We start from the raw sequence: 15,979 nt of genomic DNA, 5'->3' as shown, positions 1-15,979 counted from the left end.
AGGAAGAATCCAAGACCTTTGGTCTCGTGAGGGCAGGTTTGGGACCGAGCAGACCTAACAAACCCAGGCGGCAGTACCTCACGGCGTCCACCAGTCATAGACCACCATATGGGACTGGTGAAAGCTCGGGGTCCGCAACCATTCCCCGTAAGCCTTTTTTAGGCCAGGGCCCAGAGCGGACCCCATGGAAAATGCGCCACCCCCAACAACATCAACGTCAACAGCAGCCCTCTACAGCCCAGCAGACACCTCATCGTCCAGCGAAGAGGCAGAAGAAAAATTAACACCAGTAACCATGGAGGTAGGTGGGTCTGGTACCTCTCGGCATATGAGCAGTAGGGACTCTATACTATCAGGGGGGAGATTGCACTTGTTTTTGGATGCATGGGAAACCATCACTAATGACAAATACATACTAAGCTGCATTCATGGCTATAAAATTGACTTTGTTCATGAAAACATTCCGCCAGTTCAGCACATACCCCAAAGGGTATTCACCCTCTCAGTCAAAGAGAAACAAGAGGGTCAAGCTGAACTTGTGAGGCTACTAGCAAAAGGTGTCATTGAAAGAACAAAACATGAACCTTTGGAATTTGTGTCTAATATTTTCACTAAAACTAAAAAAGATGGTGGATGTCGCATCATCATTGACTTAACTACGTTAAACGAGTCAGTTAAGTATACACATTTTAAGATGGAAACTTTTGAAACCGCCAGACTTTTGATTTCTACAGGGTACTTTCTAGCAGGCATTGATTTAAAACATGCCTACTACTCAGTACCCATACACAAGGAGCACCGTAAATACTTAAAATTTATCTGGATGAAACAGCTATGGCAATTTAAAGCCTTACCAAATGGACTAACCTCCGCTCCAAGGTTGTTCACTAAAATCTTAAAACCCGCCTTGGCATTATTGAGGAAACAAAAACATATAGTCATGGCGTACTTAGACGACATTTTAATAGTAGGGAAAACCTTGGAGACAGCTATTTTGGCAGTAGCAGCCACCAAACGTTTGTTTGAAACTTTGGGGTTTGTCATACATCCAGATAAATCCAATTTTACACCGTCCACTACCATGGACTATCTTGGATTTACGATTGATACTGTTCGCATGGTTGTAACTCTGCCAAAGGGAAAAGCATCACAATTGGCACTATCATGCCACGAACTAATGCATAAACGTCAGCCAACCATACGGCAGGTAGCTAGAGTTATTGGTAAAATGGTAGCAGCTTTTCCAGCTGTACAATTTGGGCCTTTGCACTACCAAATTTTACAAAGAGCAAAAGTGCACGCACTAAAGCAAAACTCAGGTCACTTTGACCGAACTATGTATTTAACTGCTGAATCCATTACAGAGTTACAATGGTGGACAAGGAACATTAGGCTCAGTTCCAGTCCCATAATAATCACCAACCCAGTATTAACCATTCAAACGGATGCCAGTGCTTTGGGCTGGGGAGCAACTAACATGCAATCCAGCACAGGGGGCAGATGGACTAATTCTGAATCATCTTGCCTACAGACACGGGGTATCAACTATTTAGAAATGTTGGGTGCGTTTTATGGTTTAAAAGCATATTCATCTAATACGCATCATGCACATGTCCGGTTGCAATTAGATAATACCACGGTGGTGGCTTATATCAACCACATGGGTGGTATAAAGTCAATATCGTGTGACAAATTGGTCAACCTAATCTGGCAATGGTGTGTCGAAAGACATACTTGGTTATCAGCAACTTACCTACCAGGTAAGCAAAATACAGTGGCAGACACCAGGTCACGCAAATTTAACGATAACATCGAATGGATGTTAAATCCCAAAGTATTTGCCGAAATTACAAAGCAATATGGCACACCAGATATCGATCTATTTGCATCCAGGCTGAATCACCAGGTACCAACGTATGTCGCTTGGGAACCAGACCCTGAGGCAGCAGCAGTTGATGCATTCACGCTGTATTGGGGGAAAATGTTCTTTTATGCTTTTCCTCCCTTCTGCCTCATCAGTCGGGTATTACGCAAGATTCAATTGGATTCCGCTTCAGGAATCTTGATAACACCCGACTGGCCTACACAGCCATGGTACCCAGTGTCCCTCGACATGGCTGTCGAAACACCGTTGGAATTCCCCAGCAGTCCGGAATTATTAATCCACCCAGTGTCAGGCATTAGTCACCCGTGCCATGACAGAGTCAATCTCCTGGCTTGCAGATTCTAAAAAGACCTCTACTGGGCCTGGGACTGTCTGAGGACGCCATCAACATGATGACCGCATCCCACCGGGAGTCCACCAGGAGACAATACCTGACCAACATAACGAAATGGGAACGGTATTGCTCCAAAACAGGAACTACCTACACTACAGCGACACCCACCAGTGTTGTGGAATTCCTGGTTGGATTACATCGAGAAGGACTCAGCTACAGCGCCATAAATACAGCCAGGAGTGCGTTGTCAGCTTATTTGGTTCCAGCAGCAGGACAACTGGCTTTGGGGTCCCATCCACTAGTAATCAAAATCATGAGGGGCATTTTTAACACTAACCCCCCCAGACCAAGGTACACTCAGATCTGGGATGTCAGCATTGTGCTGACGTACCTTAGGGGATGGCCACCGCCCAGGGCACTCACGCTGGAACAACTTACACTGAAATCAGTCATGCTCATGGCACTAGTGTCAGCTCAAAGGGTACAGTCCCTCCACCTTCTGAGGCTGGACAGCATGACAGAGTCATTGGACTGCTTCACATTCCATATTCAGGGACTGGTCAAACAAACTAGACCAGGTACCACGCCTCCAGTCATGGAGTTCTGGGCATATTCATCTGACCCACGGCTGTGTGCCAAGACCCATCTCGCCAATTACATAGACACAACATATAACTTAAGAGGGAGAGAAAAAGCCTTATGGATAAGCCACAAGAAGCCTCATGGTCAGGTGACGAGCCAAACCATTTCAAGGTGGCTCAAGCAGGTGCTTAAGTCCGCGGGAGTCAATACTAATATTTACAAATCTCACTCCACCAGGGCTGCATCTACGTCGGCGGCTAGTCGAATGGACGTGCCTATGGACCATATTCTGGCCAGAGCAGGATGGTCCTCGGAAAGAACTTTCCAAAGGTTTTATAATAAACCGCTGGCGCAACCTGCTACATTTGCAGACAGAATTTTAGAGTCTGCAGATAATATTTAATTTGAGCCCTGGGGAGCTCTCTGTTTTTTGTTGTCATTAATAAACCTTTTTTGCTCACAAACAGGTTTCTTGATTGCGATAACATACTTCCTCCCTCTAAGGTCTTCAGACAGTGAGTGAAGCATGAGCTGGTACACGGTTCGGAATCACAGAGCTTTGAAGTCTTCACGTAGTCACTCACGTGACTCCGAAATAAAATAGTAAGATTAAATGAGAACTTACCAGTTCGAAGTTTGATCTGTATTTTATGAGGAGTTACGATGAGGGATTACGTGCCCTCCGCTCCCACCCTCTATTATACAGATCAACTGGTAATTAAGTTCTTATTTTTTCTTTACTATATTTATTTCAATCGTTGTGTTTTTTCTGTGAATCCACACCGCTGCTTTGAAGAATGTCGCGCATGCGTGCTGGACGGGGTCTTCACGTAATCCCTCATCGTAACTCCTCATAAAATACAGATCAAACTTCGAACTGGTAAGTTCTCATTTAATCTTACTATCATTCTCAATCAGTGCCCCGTTCCTGCCTTCTCCCCATACCCCCTCACTCCGCTATCCTTAAGAGCTCTATCTAGCTCTCTCTTGAATGCATTCAGAGAATTGGCCTCCACTGCCTTCTGAGGCAGAGACTTCCACAGATTCACAACTCTCTGACTGAATTTTGTTTTCCCTCATCTCAGTTCTAAATGGCATACCCCTCATTCTTAAACTGTGGCCCCTTGTTCTGGACTCCCCCAACATTGGGAACATGTTTCCTGCCTCTAACGTGTCCAACCCCTTAATAATCTTATGTTTCGATAAGATCTCCTCTCATCCTTCTATATTCCAGTGTATACAAGCCTAGTCGCTCCAGTCTTTCAACATATGATAGTCCCGCCATTCCGGGAATTAACCTAGTAAACCTACGCTGCACGCCTTCAATAGCAAGAATATCCTTCCTCAAATTTGGAGACCAAAACTGCACACAGTACTCCAGGTGCGGTCTCACTGGGGCCCTGTACAACTGCAGAAGGACCTCTTTGCTCCTATACTCAACTCCTCTTGTTATGAAGGCCAACATTCCATTGGCTTTCTTCACTGCCTGTTGTACCTGCATGCTTCCTTTCAGTGACTGATGCACTAAGACACCCAGATCACGTTGTACGTCCCCTTTTCCTAACTTGACACCATTCAAATAATAATCTGCCTTCCGATTCTTACCACCAAAGTGGATAACCTCACACTTATCCACATTAAACTGCATCTGCCATGCATCCTCCCACTCACACAACCTGTCCAAGTCACTCTGCAACCTCATAGCATCTTCCTCACAGTTCACACTGCCACCTAGCTTTGTATCATCGGCAAATTTGCTAATGGTACTTTTAATCCCTTCATCCAAGTCATTGATGTATATTGTAAATAGCTGCGGTCCCAACACCGAACCTTGCGGTACCCCACTAGTTACTGCCTGCCATTCTGAAAGGAACCCATTTATCCCCACTCTTTGCTTTCTGTCTGTCAACCAACTTTCTATCCATGTCAGTACCCTACCTCCAATACCACGTGCTCTAATTTTGCCCACCAATCTCCTATGTGGGACCTTGTCGAAGGCTTTCTGAAAGTCGAGGTACACCACATCCACCGGCTCTCCCGTGTCAATTTTCCTAGTTACATCCTCAAAAAATTCCAGTAGATTAGTCAAGCACGATTTCCCCTTCGTAGATCCATGCTGACTCGGAACGATCCCGTTACTGCGATCCTAATGCTCCGCAATTTCGTCTTTTATAATTGACTCCAGCATCTTCCCCACCACTGATGTCAGACTAACTGGTCTATAATTTCCCGTTTTCTCTCTCCCTCCTTTCTTGAAAAGTGGGATAACATTAGCTACCCTCCAATCCACAGGAACTGACCCGGAATCTATAGAACATTGGAACATCATTACTAATGCGTCCACAATTTCTAGAGCCACCTCCTTAAGCACCCTGGGATGCAGACCATCAGGCCCTGGGGATTTATCAGCCTTGAGTCCCACTAGTCTACCCAAAACTTTTTCCTGCCTAATGTGGATTTCCTCCAGTTCCTCTGTCACCCTAGGATTTCTGGCCACTAGAACATCTGGGAGATTGTTTGTATCCTCCTCAGTGAAGACAGATCCAAAGTACCGGTTCAACTCTTCTGCCATTTCCTTGTTCCCCATAATAAATTCCCCTGCTTCTGTCTTCAAGGGACCCACATTTGCCTTGACTATTTTTTTCCTCTTCACATACCTAAAAAGGCTTTTACTATCCTCCTTTATATTATTGGCTAGTTTACCCTCGTACCTCATCTTTTCTCCCCGTATTGCCTTTTTAGTTATCTTCTGTTGCTCTTTAAAAGAGTCCCAATCCTCTGGCTTCCCACTCTTCTTTGCTATGTTATACTTCTTCTCTTTTATTTTTAAGCTGTCCTTGACTTCCCTTGTCAGCCACAGGTGCCTCTTACTCCCCTTAGAATCTTTCCTCCTCTTTGGGATAAATTGATCCTGCAACTTCTGCATTATTCCCAGGAATACCTGCCATTGCTGTTCCACAGTCTTCCCTGCTAGGGCCTCCTTCCAGTCAATTTTGGCCAACTCCTGCCTCATGCCTCTGTAATCCCGTTTGCTATACTCTAATACAGACACCTCCGATTTTCCCTTCTCCCTCTCCATTTGTAGAGTAAAACTTATCATATTGTGATCACTGCCTCCTAATGCCTCATTTACCTCGAGTCCCCTTATCAGGTCAGGTTAATTACATAACACTAAATCCAGAATTGCCTTCTCCCTGGTAGGTTCCAGTACAAGCTGTTCTAAGAATCCATCTCGGAGGCACTCTACAAACTCTCTTTCCTGGGGTCCATTACCAACCTGATATTCCCAGTCTACCTGCATGTTGAAATCTCCCATGACCACCGTAGCACTACATTTGTGACATGCCAATTTTAGCTCCTGATTCAACTTGCACCCTATGTCGAGGCTACTGTTTGGGGGCCTGTAGATGACTCCCATTAGGGTCTTTTTACCCTTACAATTCCTCATCTCTATCCATACTGATTCTACATCTCCTGATTCTATGTCAGTCCTTGCAAGGGAGTCAATATCATTCCTTACCAACAGAGCTACCCCGCCCCCTCTACCCACCTGCCTGTTTTTTCTGTACGTTGTGTACCCCTGAATATTCAGCTCCCAGCCCTGGTCCTCTTGTAGCCATGTCTCAGTGATTCCCACAACATCATACTTGCCAATGTCTAACTGAGCCTCAAGCTCATCCCCTTTATTTCTTATACTTCATGCATTTAAATACAACACTTTAACTTCGGTATTTACCTCCCCTCTCACACCGGTCACAATTGGCCCTGACCTTACTCTCATATCCCTTCTAGAACTTCCCTTCCCATTCATACGAGAGTCCTTTACAGTTTCTCCTGTATTCGCTTCCCCTTTAACTCCATCTCCATATTCCCAATTTGTCAACTACTAGGGAGAAGGTTCCTGGGAAGCTGAAAGGGCTGAAGGTGGATAAGTCACCTGGACCACATGGACTGCACCCAAGGCTTCTGAAAGAGATGGCTTTACAGATTGTGGAGGCATTAATACATAGATAGATACATAGCATCTGTGATATTTCAAGAATCACTACAGTCAGGAGTGGTACCAGGCGATTGGAAATTTGCCAATATTACCCCGCTGCACAAGAAGGGGGCAAAGCAGAATATTGGGAACTATAGGCCGGTTAGTCTGACTTCGGTGGTTGGTAAGATTTTAGAGTCCATTATAAAGGCCGAGCTTACGGAGTACTTGGTGCTTGATAAAATAGGTCGAAGTCAGCATGGTTTTGTGAAGGGCAGGTCTTGCCTGATGAATCTGCAGGAAATCTTTGTGGAGGTAAACAGCAGGACAGACAAAGGGGAGTCGGTGGGTGTTGTTGATCTAGATTTCCAGAAAGCCTTTGATAAGGTGCCACACGTGAGGCTGTTAAGGAAGATGAGATCTCGACGACCACTGTATCAGAGGGCGGATATCAGCATGGATAGCAGGTTGGCTGGATGGCAGAAGGCAAAGACTGGCAATGGAGAGGGTTATTTCTCGTTGGCTGCCAGTGACCTGCCGAATTCTGTGGGGTCGGTGCTGAGGGCGCTGCCCTTCACGTTGTGTATTATTGATTTGGATGAGGGGATTGAAGGCTTTGTGGCCAAGTTTGCAGATGATAGAAAAATAGGTGGAGGGACAGGTAGTGCAGAGAAAGCAGGGACACCGCAGAAAGACTTGGACCGGTTGGGAGAGTGGGCAGAGAAGTGGCAGATGGAATACAGTGCAGCAAAGTGTGGAGTCATGCATTTTAGTAGTCGAAAGAAAAACGCAGACTATTTTATAAATGGGGAGAGAATCCAGAAATCGGAGGTGCAAAAGGACTTAGGAGTGGCTGGTGCAGGATTCAATCAAAGTTACTCTGCAAGTTGAATCGGTAGTAAAGAAAGCAAACCTAATGCTAGCATTATTTCAAGAGGGCTTGTATACAAAACCAGGGATGTAATGCTGAGGCTCTATAAGGCGCTGGACAGGCCGCACTAAGATTATTATGAGCAATTACGGGCATCATATCTGAGGAAGGATGTGCTGGCTCCAGGGATGGTCCAGATGAATTTACAAGAATGATCCCGGGAATAAGTAGGTTAGCCTATGATGAGCGTTTGTCAGCACTGGGCCTGTACTCGCTGGTGTTTAGAAGCATGAGGGGGGCCTCATTGATACAGCACTTACAGAATAGTGAAAGGTTCTGATAGGGTGGATGTGGAGAGGATGTTTCCATTAGTGGGAGAGACTAGGACTACAGGTCACAGCCTCAGGATTAAAGGACGGCCCTTTAGGAAGGAGATGAGATGGAATTTATTTAGACGGAAGGTGGTGAATCTGTGAAATTCTTTGCCACAGGTGGCTGTGGAGGCGAAGTCAATGTGTATTTCTAAGGCAGAGATGGATAGATTCTTAATGTGTGCAGTTATCTGGGGTTATGAGAAGGCAGGAGAATGGGGTTAGGAAGGAGAGATAGATCAGTCGTGATTGAGCGGCGGAGTAGATTTGATGGGCCGAATGGCCTAATTCTGCTCCTATTACCTATGACCGTGTCACCTTAAGGCCTGACCTTGGAGACCTGTGGGGTGCACATACTCCCTGTGAGTCTGTGGGTTTAATGTGGATGCTCTGCCCCCGCCTCCCCTCCCCCTCCACCTCCCCCCATCCCCCGCCCACTTCCCCTCCCCCTCCCCCCACCCCTCCTCCCCCTCTCACCCTCTCCCCCTCCCCGTCTCCCCTCCCCACTCCCCCTCCTCACTACGTCCTCCCCATCCCCATCTCCCCATCCTCCCCTCCGCACTGCCCCTCCCCACTGCCCCTCCCTCACCCTCCCCCCTCACCCCCCCTCCCCCTCCCCACATCCCAAAGACCCGGAGTTTGTTTATCTTTTACTCACCCGGAATGGAACCGGAGCAGATTCTCAGCCACTTGTCTTCCCAAGGCACGAAGAAAGGATAACATTTCTCCGTGAATTTGTTCCCAGTGAAGGTGTGGAGATGGGACTTGGTGCCCGCGTCGTAAAATGAAACTGTCCCGGACTCGTAACTGAGATAAACTCCCACCCACCCGGGGATGGGACGGGCGGGGAGAGGGGATGGAGAGTAGGTGAGTGCAACAAACTGGTCATACCACCGCCTGATGCTCCAGACTCCAGTCTCCGGGGTCAGTGTGAACTCTCTCTTCCTCTCCACAGACTCTGCGGCGACTCCCAGACTCCAGACCTCACTCCCCGCCACCTCCACCTCCCAGTAATGTCTCCCCGATGTGAATCCCTCCGATCCCAGCACACACGGCCGGACTGTAAACCTCTTCCCGGTGTCAGGGAGACTCCTCACTGTCCCGGTCCGTCTCACCCTCTTCCGATCCTCAGACACCTCGAGCCGCGGATGCGCTGTTCCCGCATCCAGGGTGACGGAGACTGGGGGGAGAAGCAGAGAATCAGAGAGTCCCCGGGGGGTCGGGGGGAGACTCGGGCAGCGCGGCCCCGGGACCGGGGGAGAGGCCGCTCGGCCTCGGGCACAGGGGGGCGGACAACTGGACGATATCCCGGGGATTTCCCGCCCCCCCGCCAACATCCCACGGACAAAAACATGTTTCCCGGCGTTTCCTAATCGGGGCGGTAGTGGAGGGGAACCGGGTGAACGGTGAGAAATAAAAACAAACTGCTGGAGGAAGTCCGCGGGTCAGGCAGCACATGTGTAAGGAAATGACAGAACACGTTCAGGTCGGGACGCTGCTTCATTCTCATGCTCCCCTCTGCTCCCCCGGGACACAGAGGTGCAGCAAAATACTGTACTCTGTTTATATATGTGTGTGTGTGTGTGTGTGTGTGTATGAATGTGTGTGAGAGTGTGTGTGAGTCTGTGTTATGGTGTGTGGGTGTGTGTGTTTGTATGAGAGTGTGTGAGTGAGTGTGTGTCAGAGTGTGTGTTAGAGTGCGTGTGTGAGTGTATGTGTGTGTGTGTGTGAGAGTGTGTGTGCATATGTGTGTGTTAGAGTGTGTGTGTGTATGCGAGTGGGTGTGTGTGAGGGAGTGTTTCTCTGAGTGTGTGTGTGTGTGTGAGAGTGTGTGTCTATGAGTGTGTGTGTGAGTGTGTGTTAGAGTGGGTGTGTCCGTGTGTGCAAGTGGTATGAGAGTGTGTGCGTGTGTGTTAGTGTGTGCCTGTCTGTGTTTGTGTACATACACACATGCGTCCATACACTGCCTAATGTATCCCACCATTGCACCAAGATGATCAACGTTATTCACTTCACCTGTCAGTGGTCATAATGATTTGGCTCATCGGTGTGTATACACCGGGCAAAACTCGTAATGCTCTCTCTGTGCGTGTGTAAGTTGGGCAGAGCAGCATCTGCGTGTAGGTGAGGGGAGGTAGTGGAGCAAGACAGGTGGGTTCAGGTGAGTGGGGGGGGGGTGATTGGTAGAACGATCAGGTGGCGGGAGAGAAGGGTGGAGATGGGAACCGAGGCCGGAGGTGATGTGCTGAAGCCAAAGGGATGAGAATGATGGATTCTGATAAGAATTAAAGATGTGGTGAGAAATGTAGAACCGGAGGGAGGTTGGCGCGCATGGCATCCAAGAAAAGATAGCTAATTGGATAGAAAATTGGCTTCATGGAGGGAAGCAGAGGGTGATGAGGGAAGGTTGTTTTTCGGACTGGAGGCCTGTGACCAGTGGCGTGCCTCACGGTTCCGTGCTTATATCAGTGATCTGGATGAGAATGTACATGGCATGATTAGCAAGTTTGCATGTGACACAAAAGTGGGCGGTGTTGTGGATAGTGAAGACGGTTGTCAAAAATTGCAGCAGGATCTTGTTCGGTTGGGCAGGTGGGCTGAGGAATGGTTGATGGTATTTAATACAGGATTAGATACAAATTTAATATAGGAGTGCAGTAACATAGTTCCTTGAAAGTGGAGTCACAGGTAGATAATGTGTTCATATAAGGTTTCGGCACAATGGTCTCCATCAATCAGAGTATTGAGTATCGAAGTTGGGATGTCACGTTGTGGATATATGAGACGTTGGTGATGCCACATTGTGTTCAGTTCTGGGCACCATGTTACAGGAAATATGCTGTCAGTTTGTAAAGGCTACAGATAAGATTTACGAGGATGTTGCTCGGACGTGAGCAGGCTAGGACTTTATTCCTCGTAGTGCAGGAAGATGAGCGGTGATCTTATAGAGATGTACGTTATCGTGAGAGGAATAGATCGGGTAAAAGCACAGAGTCTCTTCTCCAGAATAGGGGAATCAACAACCATAGGTTTAAAGTCAGGGGGGGGGGGAGATTTAATAGTAACCTGAGAGGGAACTCTTTTACACAAAGGATGATTGGTATATGGAACGAGCTGTCAGAAGAGGTAGTTGTGAGAGAATTTGTTAAAATTATGACAGGCATAGAACGAGGGGACAGTCGGAACCCAGGGCGAAATACGAGAGGGCATGGCTTCAAGGTGAGAGGGGCAAAGTTTAAAGGATATGTGCGGGGCAAATATTTTCCACGGTGTGGTACCTGGGATGTGATGCCGGGGGTGGTGGTGCAGGCGGATTTCCCGCCCGCCAACATCCCATGGACAAAAACATGTTTCCCGGCGTTTCCTAATCAGCGTGGAAGTGGAGGGGAACCGGGTGAACGGTGAGAAATAAAAAATAAACTGCTGGAGGAAGTCCGTGGGTCAGGCAGCACATGTGTAAGGAAATGACAGAACACGTTCAGGTCGGGACGCTGCTTCATTCTCATGCTCCCCTCTGCTCCCCCGGGACAAAGGTGCAGCAAAATACTCGTAACATACATAAACATGTGTGTGTGTGTGCGCGTGTGTGTGCGCGTGTGTGTACACACACACAGTCACACATAGACAAACATATACACACACGCACAATCATAAACACATTCACACACCTACATACACAGACACAAACATATACACACGCACACTCATTCACAGACACACACACACACACACACACAAACACGCACACATAAACACACACACACATAAACACACACACATATACAAACATATACACACACGCACACTCATTCACAGACACACACACACACACAGACACACACACACACAAACACGCACACATAAACACACACGCACATATACAAACATATACACACACGCACACTCATAAACGCATTCACACAGCAGTGTAAGAAAATAACTGCAGATGCTGGTACAAATCGAAGGTATTTATTTCACAAAATGCTGGAGTAACTCAGCAGGTCAGGCAGCATCTCAGGAGAGAAGGAATGGGTGACGTTCCGGATCGAGACCCTTCTTCAGTCTGACCTGCTGAGTTACTCCAGCATCTTGTGAAATAAACACATTCACACACACACATACACAGACACACAAACAAATACACACGCACACTTATTCACAGACTCACACACATACACAGACACACACACAACACATATACATACACTCACACACGTATGCACACATACACACACACACACTTATGCACACACACACACAGATACATAGACACACACATGCACAGACACGCACACATACACACGCACACGAACACATGCATACTGATGGATATTCACTTTCCAAGCCAAAGGCTTGTTCACTCCTCAGGTCCAAATGCTTTTTGCTAAACTCAGATTTTTAGCACAGTAACTGCCCGGGTTTCAAGATGTTTGTTGTTCAGCAAGTTAGGAATCTAATCATAGAAACAGAAATTTTCATTCAGCCCTTCGAGCCAGCACCGCCATTCAATATGATCATGGTTGATCATCCAGAATCTGTACCCCGTTCCTGCTTTCTCCCCATGTCCCTTGATTCCGTTAGCCCTCAGAGCTCTATCTAACTCTCTCTTGAAAACATCCAGTGAATTGGCCTCCACTGCCTTCTGTGGCAGAGAATTCCACAGATTGACAACTCTCTGGGTGAAAATGTTTTTGCTTATCTCAGTCCCACATGGCCGACCCCCTTATTCTTAAAATGTAACCCCTGGTTCTGGACTCCCCCAACATGCGGAACATTTTTTCTGTATCTAGCCTGTCCAATCCCTTAAGAATTGTATATGTTTCTATAAGATCCCCATCTCATCCTTCTAAATTCCAGTGAATACAGGCCCAGTCGACCCATTCTTTCATCATATGTCAGTCCGCCATCCCGGAATTAACCTGGTGAACCTACGCTGCACTCCCTCAATAGCAAGAATGTCCTTCCTCAAATTAGGAATCCTTCCTCATGCCAATACCCAGTCTATGACGGCCTGCCCTCCAGTTGGTTCCTCAACACATTGGCTTAGAAACCCATCCCGTATACATTCTATGAAATCCTCCTCCTCTGTGTTGTTACCAATTTAGTTGGCCCAAAATATATGTAGATTAAAGTCACCCATGATAACTGATGAACTGCTTGTTCCTCGGCTGCTCATTGGTATGTTATCCTCAATTGTTAGAATTATACGTGTTTTGGAAATCCTTTGTAAACTATGACCTCCGTTAAAATTACTCCTCAGAATTAAACGTGCTTCATTTAAAACTATAACTGTGTTTATTCTGCGTCGTTAGCTGGAAGTGACCGCGCCTTGTTTGGGAGGGACGACCCACGGCTGTGAATAGTGATCATTGACACCTAACCCCTTCAGCAGTGGGCACAGCAGTGAAGTAAGTCAGTCTTTGAGATAAAGGTTGATGCAGTGTAACCCCCTTATAGCGAGAACACTTGTAGGTGCTTATAGCAGATAAGACTGAAAGTCTTGACTTAAGTTTAGGGCTCTCAGACGGGTAATCTCAATATCATCACCGCACACGCACATACACATACACACACACGCGCACACACACACACTCACATGCGCACACGTGCCCGCACACACACACACAGTCCCTCTCTCACACTCAGGCACATACACACACGCGTATACACACACACACACACACACACACTGACTCTCACGTAAACCAAGATCTTACCTTGGTGGCCACGTATCCTCTTCCACTCTGAAAACAGAAACAACAAACAAGACTGAAGAAAATTCTCTGGAATCCAATCCGCCCCTCTTTCTCTCCCCCCTCTAAGTCCACCACTCTCTCTCCCCCCTCACCACTCTCCCCCTCCCCCTCTTCCCCCCCTCTCTCACCCCTTCCCCCTCTTCCCCACTCTCTCCCCTCCCCCTCTTCCCCCCTCTCTCTCCCCTCCCCCTCTTCCCCCCCTCTCTCTCTCCCCCTCCCCCTCTCTCTCCCCCTCCCCTCTTCCCTCCCTCTCTCTCTCCCCCCTCCCCCTCTTCCCCCTCCTCTCTCTCTCGCCCTCCCCCTCCCCCCTCTCTCTCTCCCCCTCCCCCTCTTCCCCCCTCTCTCTCTCCCCTTCCCCCTCTTCCCCCTCTCTCTCTCCCCTCCCCCCTCTTCCCCCCTCTCTCTCTCCCCCTCCCCGTCTTCCCCCCTCTCTCTCCCCCCTCCCCCTCTTCCCCCCCTCTCACTTCCCCTCCCCGTCTTCCCCCCCCTCTCTCTCCCCTCCCCCTCTTCCCCCCCTCTCTCTCTCCCCCTCCCCTCTTCCCCCCCTCCCCGTCTTCTCTCTCTCTCTCCCCCTCCCCCTCTTCCCCCTCTCTCTCCCCCTCCCCCTCTCCCCCCTCTCTCTCCCCCATCCCCCTGTTCCCCCCCCTCTCTCTCTCCCCCTCCCCCTCTTCACCCCCCCCTCTCTCTCTCCCCCTCCCCCTCTTCCCCCCTCTCTCTCTCCCTCCCCTCTCTCTCTCCCCCTCCCCCTCTTCCCCCCTCTCTCTCCCCCTCTCCCCCTCCCCCTCTTCCCCTCTCTCTCTCCCCCTCTCCCCCCCTCTCTCTCCCCCTCCCCCTCTCCCCCCCTCTCTCTCGCCCCCTCCCCCTCTTCACCCCCTCTCCCCCTCCCCCTCTTCCCCCCCTCTCTCTTCCCCTCCCCCTCTTCCCCCCCCTCTCTCTCCCCCTCCCCCTCTTCCCCCTCTCCCTCTCCCCTCCCCCTCTTCCCCCTCTCTCTTCCCCCCTCTCCTCCCTCTCTCTCCCCACTCCCCCCTCTCCCCCCCTCTCTCTCCCCCCCTCTCCCCCTCTCTCTCCCCTCTCACTCCCCCTCCCCTCCTCCTCCCCCCTCCCCCTCCCCCCTCTCTCTCTCCCCCTCCCCCTCTTCCCCCTCTCTCTCCCCCTCCCGTCTTCCCCCCTCTCTCTCTCCCCTCCCCGTCTCCCCTCTCTCTCCCCCTCCCCATCTTCCCCCCCCATCTCTTCCCCTCCCCCTCTTCCCCCCCTCTCTCTCCCCACTCTCCCCCCTCTCCCCCTCTCTCTCCCCCTCTCTCCCCCTCCTCCCCCCCCTCCTCCTCCCCCTCCCCTTCCCCCCCTCTCTCTCTCCCCCTCCCCCTCTTCCCCCCCTCTCTCTCTCCCACTCCCCCTCTTCCCCCTCTCTCTCTCCCCCCCTCCTCCCCCCCTCCTCCTCCCCCCTCCCCCTCCCCCTCTTTCCCCCTCTCTCTCTCCCCTTCCCCCTCTTCCCCCCCTCTCTCTCCCCTCCCCCTCTTCCCCCTCTCTCTCTCCCCCTCTCTCTCTCCCCCTCCCCGTCTTCCCCCTCTCTCTCTCCCCTCCTCCCCCCTCCCATCTCCTCCCCCCTCCCCCTCCCCCCCTTTCTCTCTCCCCCTCCCCCTCTTCCCCCCCTCTCTCTCTCCCACTCCCCCTCTTCCCCCTCTCTCTCTCCCCCCTCCTCCCCCCCTCCCCTCCTCCTCGCCCCCTCCCCCCTCTCTCTCCCCCTCCCCCTCTCTCTCTCCCCCTCCCCCTCTTCCCCCCCTCTCTCTCTCCCCTTCCCCTCTTCCCCCCCTCTCTCTCCCCTCCCCCTCTCCCCCCTCTCTCTCTCCCCCTCCCCGTCTCCCCCCCCTCTCTCTCCCCCTCCCCGTCTTCCCCCCTCTCTCTCTCCCCCACCCCCTCTTCCCCCCTCTCTCTCTCTCCCCCTCCCCCTCTTCCCCCTCTCTCTCTCCCCCTCCCCATCTTCCCCCTCTCTCTCTCCCCCTCCCCCCCTCTCTCTCTCCCCCTCCCCCTGTTCCCCCCCTCTCTCTCTCCCCCTCCCCACCCCCCCTCTCTCTCTCCCCCTCCCCCTCTTCCCCCCTCTCTCTCTCCCCTTCCCCCTCTTCCCCCTCTCTCTCCCTCCCCCTCTTCCCCCCCTCTCTCTCTCCCCCTCCCGTCTTCCCCCTCTCTCTCTCCCCCTCCCCTCT

At 50.2% G+C, this 15,979-nt stretch overlaps 1 protein-coding gene across 1 annotated transcript in view; it reads right to left on the bottom strand.

Annotated features, from left to right (window-relative positions):
- LOC144602998 (butyrophilin subfamily 1 member A1-like) overlaps positions 1-15,979 on the bottom strand; it is a 40,111-nt gene that overhangs the window by 5,576 nt on the left and 18,556 nt on the right. Inside the window, exons 6-7 of the mRNA XM_078416122.1 lie at positions 13,740-13,766; positions 8,681-9,202 (exon numbers count right to left, since the gene is read on the bottom strand). Of these exons, the coding sequence (XP_078272248.1) occupies positions 8,681-9,202; positions 13,740-13,766 (549 nt within the window). The remainder of the gene's footprint in view (positions 1-8,680; positions 9,203-13,739; positions 13,767-15,979) is intronic.

The sequence above is a fragment of the Rhinoraja longicauda genome, chromosome 19 (genome assembly GCF_053455715.1).
Source record: "Rhinoraja longicauda isolate Sanriku21f chromosome 19, sRhiLon1.1, whole genome shotgun sequence".
NCBI lineage: Eukaryota > Metazoa > Chordata > Chondrichthyes > Rajiformes > Arhynchobatidae > Rhinoraja > Rhinoraja longicauda.
This window is presented reverse-complemented; position numbering and strand designations above follow the sequence as displayed.